This window comes from Haemaphysalis longicornis, unplaced genomic scaffold (genome assembly GCF_048455015.1).
Source record: "Haemaphysalis longicornis isolate Haplotype H1 unplaced genomic scaffold, Haemaphysalis longicornis Haplotype H1 scaffold_14, whole genome shotgun sequence".
Classification (NCBI taxonomy): domain Eukaryota; kingdom Metazoa; phylum Arthropoda; class Arachnida; order Ixodida; family Ixodidae; genus Haemaphysalis; species Haemaphysalis longicornis.
The window spans coordinates 40,597,088-40,609,786 of record NW_027526245.1 but is presented as its reverse complement, the minus strand read 5'-3'; the positions used below and the strand labels follow the sequence as shown (position 1 = coordinate 40,609,786).

At 50.0% G+C, this 12,699-nt stretch overlaps 1 protein-coding gene across 1 annotated transcript; it reads right to left on the bottom strand.

Annotated features, from left to right (window-relative positions):
• Positions 1-1,313: 1,313 nt before the first annotated feature.
• On the bottom strand, positions 1,314-12,392 carry LOC144165056 (neprilysin-1-like). Its single transcript, XM_077695208.1, has 2 exons — positions 11,933-12,392; positions 1,314-5,011 (listed from the first exon to the last, which is right to left on the bottom strand). The coding sequence occupies exons 1-2, from the start codon at positions 12,157-12,159 to the stop codon at positions 2,707-2,709; spliced, it is 2,532 nt and encodes an 843-aa protein (XP_077551334.1). The 5' UTR covers positions 12,160-12,392; the 3' UTR covers positions 1,314-2,706.
• Positions 12,393-12,699: the final 307 nt, after the last annotated feature.

Here is a 12,699-nt window from a genome sequence, read left to right as displayed (position 1 = left end):
GAGGAGCGCGCGCACCCGCAGCTGTTGCTATGCGGACGGCGGCGGACGCCTCAGGCTCGCTTAAGAAGTGCATTCGCACTTAAAAAGTGACGGTGACGTAGAGAACTGTGAGTGTTTGTGTCTCAGTGCTGTTTGTATATAACTCCCATTCAAACTAAAATAGGTGGAAGAAATGGATTTATAGTTGATAGTGTCCCTGAAGGTCTTCAAAAGCGGACAGAAATGCATTCGAATTACCAACACATTGAAACCTTTACACGACTTTAAACACCCTGCAGATGGAAACCATAAAGAATATTCCATGATATGCTGCCTATTAATATGCGTTCGAACTTATTCTAAATGTAAAAGATAATTGGGGGAGATGGACAGCACCTCACGCAAACTGATTCCATATCCGGACAACTTTACATTAAATTGAGGGTAATCATAAGAAGAGAACCTGGTAGGCCTTGGTAACTGCAGACTATGCAAAATATTTCGTGGTGCCGTCGGGCGAGTGACAAAAAATTACACCATCTTCCAGAAGCGGAATCGTGAGTGGTATGTGAAGCAGTCATGGGGTCGACTGAATTCCCCATTATTTTTCAGTTCGTCGTTTCCGTTGACGTTCAGCTTCGCGTGCCTTCGTTGTATCAGTAGCTTCTTGACGTAGTTTGAATGAATGAAGGACATAACGCGCGTTCGTAGCACATGCTCCGTCTCGGTTTGTAGCGCAGTGGGAAGAGCGCCACGTACCTCCCGTTGTCCCTCCGGCGTCGTCGTCGTCGGCAATGCCCGCCCCTCCCCCATTCTCCTCGCCGCGCCAGCTGCGCTCTCCGCCGCTCACCCCGTCTCCTCTCCGATAGCGAACACTCTCTCGCGAGGGGCATTGGATTGGATTCGATTGGATTGGCTTGGCTTGACTTGGATTGGCTTGGCTGGGATTAGATTGGCTTAAAGTGGATTGTGTTGCGTCATAGCCGCGGCGCGTAGCCTCATAGCCGCGGCAGACGCGCTGGGGCCGGCGCATGTGCAGTACTCTCTCTTCCGCGGTTTCCTCTCCTTCGGGCGCGCTGCGCATATAACCGGTGTGCCGTTCTCCGGCGAAGCAACATCCAGGCTTGGCTCAAACACCTAGAGTCCACACCGCTTTACAAGTACGCCAACGTCGTCATCGACTGGGACCGGCTTACGCAGTCCCCTCAACGTTACGCGCGCTATTAAACGCGGTCCCTTCGCCGCTCCGCCTATGCGTCGCATCTACACAGGGGTTTTCGCGAGGGGAGGTGGGAGTTTTTTGTTATCCTCGACGCCTAATATTTCTGCTTTAACAAAAATCACCTCTATCTCTCTCTCCCTCTCTTTCTCAGCAAGTGAGTGAGTGAGTGAGAAACATTTTATTGAGCCGGTGAAGTGGGAGTGGTTCCTTATTCCAGGAAGCCATGCGATGAGCCGGCAGCCTTCGCTCTAGAGGCCAAACGTGTCTGGACGTCCAGATCACTGCTGGTCACCAGGTTCTCCCACAGCTCAGAGGTGGGAAGGGGGGATGGAAGAGGGGGGAGGTTGGGGTTGTGCTTGCACTCTAATATGATGTGGGGAAGAGTACCGGGTTGTAAGCAGAACTTGCATGTGGCCGGGAATTGCGTGGGAAACATGCGATGGAGGCGTACTGGGTGAGGGAAGGTATTGCTCTGCAGTCGTTCTCAGCAAAAAATAGAAATGTTCAGACCGGCTTACACGTCCGAGAATAATCACTAGAAGCACTAGCACTGACGCTGCCACCTGCTCGTTCAAACTTACCGACACCCCGCAGCCGCACATCTTAAGCAACGGAAGAGCAGATGCCCTTTGTCTCTCCTGGCACACGGCGATTCAAAACCCCTGCTGGTAATCCCCCTCTACGCTGACCCTAAGTGCTCCATCGCCATCGAGAGCCATAAGCATGCTGATGCGAACCATCTTTTGTGAACCGAGGCCAATCTCCCTTAATTGACAGGCATCATCATGTCTCGTGCTTCACGAGCGCACGCATTGCTTTTCTCTTCACTTGCTTCCCACTCGACGTTCCATTAAACGCAGACCCCGATGGAGAGTGACATTGTAACATAAGAGGGGATGCCAAGGCCCGCGGCGTCCCGGTGATACGGTGGCATTCCATGCAAGGAGGACGAAGCAGCTCGAGCTAGAGCTGCTCAGGCAAATACAATCACCGATGAGTGTGATACCTTTGGTGGAGCGATGGCGATGATCCACCACGCTTCAACATAGAGGATAGCCCTATGAGCGCTTTTATTGTTTCTAAGCTTACGACGTCCAAAACTACGTGAAAACAGCGAAACAATTTCCGCTCGAAATAAAAATTCCAAGGCTGCAAAGGCTAGTGACAAAAACGTGCTCATTCAAGATTCGTATTACTTGTATACGCACAACTGCGTTAGCCACTATTCCCTCTGTCTTTGTTAAAAAGGGCAAGCCTTCCGATAGGTCACAAAAAGTTTCAGCGTATATTCGGTGTATTTTTGTAAAAATCATAAAACACTTCTCGGCGCCTCGTTTCTTCACGAACAAAAAGATAACCGAAGGTACGGCTCCTCGTGAATGCGTAGCAAACGCGCACACCTTTGTGCTCTAAAGCGTTCTGATCTCTAATTAGCTGGTATTCAATCTCTAATCTAATCTCTAAAGCGTTCAATTATTTCGGACCGAGCACAATGTCGCCTGTGCTCAGGCCGTCCAGTAGGAGCACCTCCTGGGCGGCGCCATCCGACTGCGAATCTTGCACGTGAACGTTTCCTGGAAGCCCGGGTCGTTCGCCAGGGCGCTGTTGACGCGGATCCGTGCTGGAATGGCGTGCCTGAACCTTATCTGCACGCCCTCAGTGCGCGGATGCTCACACTGGCCCATGGCGTACACGTAGTAGAACACCTGGTCCGCATTCAAGCGATCGCCGTATGGTGCAAACCCTTGCGGAAAGCGCTGGGAAGCACGCTGCCTGTAAAGGTCCAACAGGGGCCTGATCGCCGCGCTTTCCGCAATGAAGAGGTTGAGAAACGCGCTGAAGTTGGCGCGTGCTGAAACGCGCCGGATCTCGCTGTCCAGCTGGTTGCGGAAGCACGCCGACCGGTTCTGGTACTTCAGCCGGTCGACCAGCTGCCACCAGTTTCTGTAGTCGCCGTCGTCCGTCGCCACATCTGAGCCCCGGATGTCGACGGCCGCCATGACAGCCTTCAACATCTTCGCTCCCAGGATTGGAACGAAGATCGGGTGCAGTGTCTCCGAGAACAACGCGGGCATCGTCACCAGGGCGTGGGGAACGTAGAGGGTGTTCGTGTCCGCGTTGTATTCTACCGACGTGGAAAAAATGGACGCCCTGAAGAGAGAGTCGTAGTTTATCGTCTTGTTAAAGTCTCTCCGCACTACGTCCCAAACCAGGTCGCCGAAGTGGTCCAAGCTTGTAAACTCTGGCGTGGACGTAGCGTACGACGTCGGGTGGACCACACTGGCTCCCAGGTAGGCGAGCTTCATGGAGCGCAGCTTTCGCACCGCAATGTCCACCGAACTGCTGCTGAACCAGGAACGGGCGTAGCGCTGAAGAGTTCGCCGAACGTCGGTGAAGAGCGCCTCGACCTCTTGCCGCAGAGGTATTCGCCAGGCCCTAATGTCGCCGCCGAGTGCCTCAGTGCCCATTATGCGCATGCCGTGCTTGTAGAAGTTCTCCACCAGGTGGAGACAGCCCTGCACCCGCAAGGGAACGGCGCTCACGTGGGTGTCGTAGCTGAGCGGAATCAGCGGCGTGATGTTTAGAAAGGACGAGTACTCCACCAGCGCCCGGAACTGGAAATAGTCTGCCAGGTCGGCAGGAGTGCACACCTGCTTCAAAATGTCGACGATGCGGGAAACGTAGTCCTGGTCCACGATTCTAAGGTTCGATCGACGCCCGTACGAGCTGGGGAACAGGTGCGACAACCACTTCATCGTGGCGTTCCCCAAGCTTCGCATTCCCTCCGCCGTGACTAACCGCGCATTAGCAGCTCCAGAAATGATATTCATAAGCCGCTTCTCTATGTAAACAATCTTCCCGGCGACCTCCGACAGGTTGAGAACGCCCTTCAAAGACTTCTCAATGAGGCTCTTGTAGTCCCTTTCGGATTGTTCTGGGTACAGTAGGAAGAATCGCTTGAGGAGCAGTTCGGGGCAGCGTACGTGCGGAACGTACCGTCTGGCTGCACCTTTGCCGTTCCCTCCCGACGGAGCGAGGTAGACCCTCGCCAGGGGGTGCACGTTCACGTGTTCGAGGTACTCGCTCTGCAGCTGCGGCATCATCTCCTGCAGCCCGAGGTGGAAAATGACCACGGGGGCTTCCGTTTGAGGTGGCGTAGTAGAAGAATTCCTGCGGTGCAGCCTCGCGAAGAGCTTGTCTCTCACCGCCCTGGAGCCATTAGACTTGAGGCAGGACTGGTAGAGGAACACAGCGTTGCGGACCCAGCGCAAAGGGCTGCGCTTCTGGACACGCACGTTCAGGTCGAGGCAGCTCATGAGCTTCTCGATGCTTTCTGCTTCGAACGTGGGCTTGGCGTTGGGCTTGAACCAGCGGGGTCCGCACACGTGGCCGTAGAAGTCGTCGCAAGGATCCACACTCCTGTCCAGCTTGGTGTTCATGTGGTGCCGGTACCAGAGGCACTCCGGCTGCGAACATCGCGCGCTGCTCTCTTCCAAGCGGATGCGTCGGACATCCTGGAAAGACTGCAGAGATTTGCGTCTCGAGATTTGTTTCCTCGGGCTCCTTAACGGCAAATTCGATGTGACTTTTGGAAGCTGCTCGGAAGAAGTGCTTCTCGTTCCACGTTCATCTTTTCTGTCGTGTCTTTCTCCTTCCTCCGCTGTGCCCAACTGTCCTGCAGTGCTCCGCTGGAGCCCTCCTTCGAATGCCTCGACCAGCTCGTTGTCCGGGTCCAAGTGTCCCGAATCGCTGTCCGCAAACTGGTCCGGTTCATGTGGTGTCGTTACGCCAGGGCTGCCCCAATTCCACCTGCGTTATCAATAGCGAAAGCGTCAGAGAAAACTTCTGCAGTGCAGAAATTTGATACTTGGGAACCTAAAATTCGGCTAGGTACCCTGCGCAAGAGACAGCGCAGAAAACCGGGAACCGATGCACAGCTTCATACTTGTCCGTTTACTTAGCATTCATCTTGTCCTAATTTCCGCATTGTTTTGTAATCACAGTGCTGGAAATTGCATGACTTTCTTTAGGTTCAAAAAAAAAGGTGAAAATTGACGCGAACACAAATGTAGTATGAGAGAGTGCAGCCATAAAATAAGACTATCTCACTATTATTTCAAAAACAGCTGATTAAGGCAAGGCAATTTTGAACAAAAAAGCGCTACTAAAAGACAACCAGCTTCAAAATCTGAAATTTTCATCCGAAGATACTTCCTGTGCATATTTCGAATAAAAATAAGGTTTACACGCAGTGAGGGTAGAACTGCGGTGTTGTGGAGGCGTAAATGTTCATCACCTCATAATGATGTCACTGCTGATTCGATCGTATGACTGCGGCGGTACTTCACAAAAACGGGCTACACGCTGTAAAGTAGTATCAGTACAAATATCAATGCCTTGTTTTGCGTTGATGTTGCTGCAAGTGAAAGCAAGCCTTCTCCATTCGTCCGAACGGTAGAAACGGTCCGTTGTCAGACATGCCCTGAAAGTCGTGTTAAGACTCTTTTAATTTGTTGCCATGATCACTGCAGAGGGACGTTTTGCAGTGCAATACAAGCAACCAGCTAACCCACTTTGCATTGAAAGCCATCTCCCCCCCCCCCCCCCCTTGGTCCGCAAACTAGGCTGTGTACTCTACACAGAGAAGCTGACATTGATGTTTTATGGAAAGAAAAAGGCTGCAAAAGGCACTCCAATTTCAATGCAATGCATTCCAGAAGCCCCATGTTAAAAACATGAAAGGCTACAACTATAGCGACTTTTAGTGAACGAAATGTGTTTTTTAACTTCGGAATCCGTTTTCTCAAGACAGTTTTTTTTTGCCACCTACGTCTCTTGTTTTCATGATTTCTTCGTGAAACATAGGTCTATTTTTTATTCCGTTTTTTGCGTTACATTCCTTGATGAACAGTTCTGGCTGTGACATTCTTGGTTTTTTCAGTTTTACTTTTTGTGAATGTGTTATTGAAATGGTAATTCATTGTCTAAATGCCTGTTGTACATTCACCTCTAAAAAACTGAAAACTAAAGAAACTGTGTTCTAATAAAAAATCTAAGACTGTCACGACCTCGTCCATTCATTTGGAAATGCAAAGTACTTTGAACAAGTATTCTATCGTGTTTTATAGGCCGCTCAAGCTTGGTACAAGGTGGAAAGAAAGAAAATTTTAGATATAAGAAGTTTTGAAAATATTACTGAAATTTTTATGGTGTTATCACAAAAGCAGTTCCAGTTGCTGTGCTAAATTACATAAAAATTCACAAAGAAATCAAAGGGTTGATTTCGAAAGCCACATCCCCCCCTTAATTATTCGATATTCGATTCGATATTCGAAGCGAGATATTCGTATTCCATTCGTATTTGAAAAATTTGATATTCGCGCACCCCTAGTTAAGAATTACAGTTTGAAGATGCCTAAGCTCTTCTTCTGGGCTGGGAATGCGAAATCATGGACATCCAGTTGAAAGCCTGAGGCGCCCACAGATTACGCCTCGCATTGTCCAAGGGCCTTGCTATCTTGCATGCCGTGGTGGGACATTGTGTTTTGCGATCCGCCTTGACGCTTCCGAATTGCTTCGATCTGCTTCCTAAGTTGCGAAGCTTCTTGCTCCTGCAGCCGTGTAACTCGCTAATGCCAATGTCAGCGAAAGTGCAGTACTCGCAGTTATGCATCCCTACTTGATCTGCTTACGTGCATACATGCGGTATGGAACGCCACGTGGTATGGAACGCTTCAGTAGGAGACTTTTTTTGTTACGAACGCCGGACTGCGGATTTTTTGCTGAATGGCGCGTTTAAGGCTTTGGCCTTAAAAGGCTTTGGCCTTAAAGGGACCCTGCAACACTGTTTTTAACTTATTCAAAATCCTAAATGCTTGCAGAACGTAGCCAACTGACACATCTACTTAGAATGACTTGTCGCAAAGTACCTCAGCTAAAGCCTCTAGCTGACGTACTTGCGATAAGCACATAGTCGCAATGATTACGATTCTCTGCCCATCAGATAACTTAGAAACTTGCTCAAAATATTTTTCTCCCTTTCCCGGTCTTGAAGCTTTTCGACAGCCGGAATTACGTCATTGCAGCACTGTAGCGGCTATTGGCCGGCTTTCCTTCAATTGCTGCAATGAATGCATTCTGTTGCCACTTAAAAAAAAAAAAAGTCCCGACTACAAAGCAGAAACGGAATGTGCATCTGCTGCGACGAGCAAATCATGCACTGTTTTTCCGTGCTGGCGATAACTACAGCTTCCGCGGGGCTTCCACACGCGAAGCAAAGAGTGGAAGCGTTTATCGGAAGCGTTGCAGAGCTGCTACATTCTTGCACGTCAGTAGACGATTGCGCAACACTGTGCATCGCAGTGTTTCTGTTTCCCGTGCCCTTCCATAGAGGGACAAAGCCTCGGCACTGCTTGCAGATATATCGGCGGCCGCAGGGACCCTTGCGTGAGCACTGCGTCAACCTGCACTACCCTCAGCGTCTTGTGTTTGCTCTAAGGGCTGGCTGCATCGGTGCTCCGCGTGACTTGTGAATGGCTTTGGGCACGGAAATGTGCGGTTTCGAGATTCCGCTGGGTTAATTTCCAGCTTTGATGTACGACTCGTCTCCTCAGCGCCCTGTCAGTGGTGAGACCGCTCTACACCCTACGTTTGGTGGGTTCATTCACCCGCTGCGTTTTTGCCTGCTAACAAGGCAGGTGTACACATATCTAGTCCCGTTTCATGGCATTTGCAACCGTTTTTAAATGCAGAGCATTTCAGTAACTCACGATGTCACCCGCGTTGACGTCCGTAGTCGTAGTCCGCACCCCTCCCCCTACACTATATAAAAAAAAATACTATCCGGCGCCTGGTTTCGATCCCTCGACCCTGCGGGCGGAACGCAATGTACATGGTGCTCTACCCACTGCGCCACAAAGCCGACACAGAATGGGAGGCTACGAACGCGCCTTATATCCTTGGCTCATTCAAATTACTGCTGACGAGCGCTCTCTCGTCAGCAGTTTCCACAAGTGCAACAACATTAACGTAACGCAAACTACTTAACGTCGTGCGCCCCCGGAAATGCTCTGCATTTGATCGTGCCCCTCGCGAGGGGGATGTTTTTTTAAAGAAAGAAAGAAAGAATTTATGTGTCCAGAGTCTTTACAGGGACGGGAGCAGAGGCTATAGGCTTTTTTTGTATATGTTTACACCCTCTTGAAGCAGGACAAAAGCGATGTTTTCCTACCCCGCAAAGCTCCCGTGTCGAGAAATTAGGACCACACGACCCCCAATGCAGCATGCAATTGCAAAATTCCTATAAAACGTACGATTACAACGGATGTGGTTGACCGCCAGAATTCAGTAATAGTTGAGGCCTATTCCATTAGCGATGGTTTATGTTGTCTCTCGTCTAGTTCTACGAGGACTAAAACAAACCTGGAAGTTCTTCAACATGTCGCCCTATCGTCAAAACTCCCGCACATGAAGGCGCGGGTACGTGTTAATTTCAGAATATTGGACGTTTGGGTTAGTTGATAAAGGCTTAATATCTTCAGAGGTTGCGTATAGTCGAATACAGGAGAAAAGAAAGACAGCACTCCACTGAACTCAACTAATTTTATTGAAAACGTAAAATTATTTTATTCTGTGGGCACGTGGGTTTCGTCTCAGTATTTGTGAATGTATTACGCTTTCAATAAAATTAGTTGTGGTTTTAGCGTCGTCCAGCCTACTTCCTTTTCTCGTGTATTCGAATACTACGCCGCCCTTCAAGACACAACTGTTAACGTCGTTGGATCTCAAAGCGTAATGTTATGTCTAACGTCCCTCGACTTGCGAAGCGGCGTCACACTTATTACACGCTCAGTAGCGGGCACCCGTACTGTCGTCAGACCGCAGACCGTAACGTTTTACCTGCCGCGGTGGCTCTGTGGCTAAGGCGTTGTGCTGCTGAACCCGGAGATGTGAGTTTCATTCCTGGCACCAGCGGCCGCTTTTCAGGTGGAGACGAAAAGCGAAAACGCTCCTTTGTCGAGATGTCGGCGCATGTGAAGTCAAAATTTACCTGGAGTTAAATTACGAAGCAGACGCCGACCACGGGAGAAAATAAAACAATGACGTTTCGGCACCCCGATCGGGAGCGGTGCCGAAACGTCATTGTTTTATTTTCTCCTGTGGTCGGCGTCGTCTTTATTATGTATTTTAATGTCATTCCCGACCAGACGGGCGTCCGTCGAAGCCTCGATTTCATTGATCTGGAGTCCTCTTATAACCAGCTTCGGAGAGTGAAACCACATAATTTCATAAACCGTAACATTGTGCCTAACATCACAGCGTTGGCCAGAAAACCACAGCGCGTATCCGATGCTCTGTGGGAAAGTAAACCTGAAGGAGTGTTATCTCGCGCATGCGTGGTCGTCAGGAAAAATACCGGAAAACGAGGAGCTGAAATCAACGTTTTAAACCTTTATAGTGAAGGTGCAGATTGCGTTTATTGTTAGGTACTCGCCTTAGGTATTCCGACTGTGCGATAAGAAATATGCATTCATAATAATGGGATTCATTAAATTATATTGACAATGGTGGCATACTTAAAATATTTCCGTGTATGTAAGAGGAGTGGTGTATTCGCTGAAAGGGTTGTGAAATTCTAAAAATTCTACAAAATTCTACAAAAATCCCATCCCCTCCTCCTAACGACAACGATGGTTGACACGCAAATCTTACTTGCATGCGAAAATCAAATGGCGAAGTGCCAGAATCGAAGCCGTTGCAATCATAGTCAAAGTTTCAACGATCCAAGTTCAAACTGCCTGCTAGTCAAAGTCCAAACTCAGACGACCGCGAGCGAATCGCCCAGGAGAGCTAAACTCCCTCCCCCCTCCACCCACCCATCCTCGACCTTGTCGGAATGTCGCATTCGGACAGACGTCGGCTTTTGCAGGTTCGGTTCCAACCACGAAAAGCGCCTTCATCTTGTGACATCACCATCACCATGCGAACTTCCAATCTGTAAAGGTGGCTTTCCTGCGGCGCCTTTTGGTTACGACACCGTCATAAGTTAAACAAAGAAAGCTTCACTTTACAAAAATATTTGTAAGAACTGCCTTGCAGTGTGAATTAGACGACCAAAAACAAAAAAACAAGGTGAACAGATCGTCGGGACGCTTCAGTCTCCAGTCTCACACCCATCACTCCGCAATGTCCACGTCTATGCACAATACTTTATTGCCTAGTAAATAATTTTGGATGTGTCTACTGTGCCGTCCGAAGGTACTGTGCGTGCATGATGAAACGAAGCGAGGAAAAAAAACAACCGCAAATCAAGAGGAACAAACACAACAGAACGGACAAAAAAACGACAAATCGGGAGGAACAAATGGAGCAGGACAGCGCCCTGTCATGTTGTATTTTGTTCCTCCCAGTTTGTCGTTTTTTTTTTTGCGCTTCCTTTCACCATGCACCCTTACCAACTCGCCCAGCTTTCTTTATTGGTGCGGTATTATACGTACTCCACTAAAGCGACGTCCACCAGCGTTTCGCAAAAACAAATAACGGGTCTGTTAAGACGTGTCTGTTGAAACTCAACATAACCTAACGAACAGAAAGCAACTGTTTAAAACACTAAAAACACCCAAAGCGATGAAAAGTATAATTGAATATTTTTAACTGAAGGAGGCGAGAGCTGGGCTCTAACCACCGCCAAAGGCGTCAGGAAGGTTCAGCCCTCCGCCAGCCTAGTTTCAAGAATGCCAATGTCGTCGGGCGGCACTGTATCTATGGCTGCAGCGCTGGGATGGAGCTCCGTCGGACTGCACTCGAGGCACTGCGCGTTTTTGCTTTTTAAATGCAGAGCATTTCAGTAACTCACGATATCACCCGCGTTGACGTCCGTAGTCGTAGTTTGCACCCCTCCCCCTACACTATATAAAAAAATACTATCCGGCGCCTGGTTTTGATCCCTCGACCCTGCGGGCGGAACGCAATGTACATGGTGCTCTACCCACTGCGCCACAAAGCCGACACAGAATGAGAGGCTACGAACGCGCCTTATATCCTTGACTCATTCAAATTACTGCTGACGAGCAAAAAGGAGGGGAACAGCGCAAATTTTGACAGACACAAGAAGAAGGAGACGACACGCACAGCGCTGAGGCTTGGGCATGTTGGTTCATGACTAAAAGGAGGGGAAGCGCTGTGCGTGTCGTCTCCTTCTTGTGTCTGTCAAAATTTGCGTTGTTCCCCTCATTTTAGTCATGAACCAACACAGCGCTGTGCGTGTCGTCTCCTTCTTGTGTCTGTCAAAATTTGCGCTGTTCCCCTCCTTTTATAGTCATGAACCAATATGCCCAAGCCTCAGTCCTTGCATGCTGACGAGCGCTCTCTCGTCATCAGTTGCCACAAGTGCAACAACATTAACGTAACGCAAACTACTTAACGCCGTGCGCCCCCGGAAATGCTCTGCATTTGATCGTGCCCCTCGCGAGGGGGATGTTTGACGCTACCTCTTGCAAGACCGAGTGCAACCGCCGAGAACAAGGTCCCACGAGCGGCGCGCGCGCCGTGGACTGGTGGCGCCATCTGTCAGCTGCGACGCGAACTACCATAGTCAGAAAACCGAACGCGCGAAATACATTTTTTTTTTTTTTTTTTTTTGCGCAGCGTAGCTCCTCGGCCATAAGTGTGCTCCATTTCGACGTGCACTTCTGCCTGTAGGAGAGCAGCATTTGCAACGGGGCTCCGTACCTGAAGAGGCGCAGGGCTGCCTCGGCCCCAGTGGCGGAACCGGCGAAGTAGGAGGTGAGCAGGGCTCCGTTGATCATGGCCAGCGCCACGACGGCCGCTCCCAGCGCGGCCTGGGTGGCACGCCGGCACAGGCGGGCGGCCTCGGACTCCGAGCGTCGGCCTCTCACCACGGCGGTGGGCTGCGGGTCTCGAAGGCGGGCCTCGGAGGCTGCCGTCCTGCTGGCCATGGTGACCGGTGGTGGCGGTGGTCCCACACGAATTGCTCTTACGAAAACAAAATGGCCGTCGGCCACGAACGTGCGGCTATTGCTCGCGAGCGCCACTTCTTCATCTTCAATGAGGAAAGGTAGCGCAGACGGACAACAGGAAGACTGCCGTGTTTTCTGCGCTCGTGTGAGTCGAGTCTTCCTTTTGTCCCTGTTCAAGCTGCGCTGGCTTTCCTTTCTGATAACGTCTGACAAACACGCCCAGACAGCCACTTTAGTGCCACTTATTTCGTTCTCATCTCTCTGGGAGAAAAGACGAAGAAGAAGTAGGCCTTCGGAATAAGGGCTAGCCCTCTGGCGGGCTTGTTCGTCTCTGCGGTACAGGGCATAATTTTGCTGGAAGAAAAAAAAAAGGATACCTGTCGCAATGCTGCATTTTTATTCCCAGCAAACTTCAATGTTCCGCGGGAGACTTCTGCGTGTGCCGTTACTTAATGTGTACGCAGTTAAAAACCCTCAGCCCGTGTGGTTGCCTAGACCAGCGACCATTGCTAGCGGTGA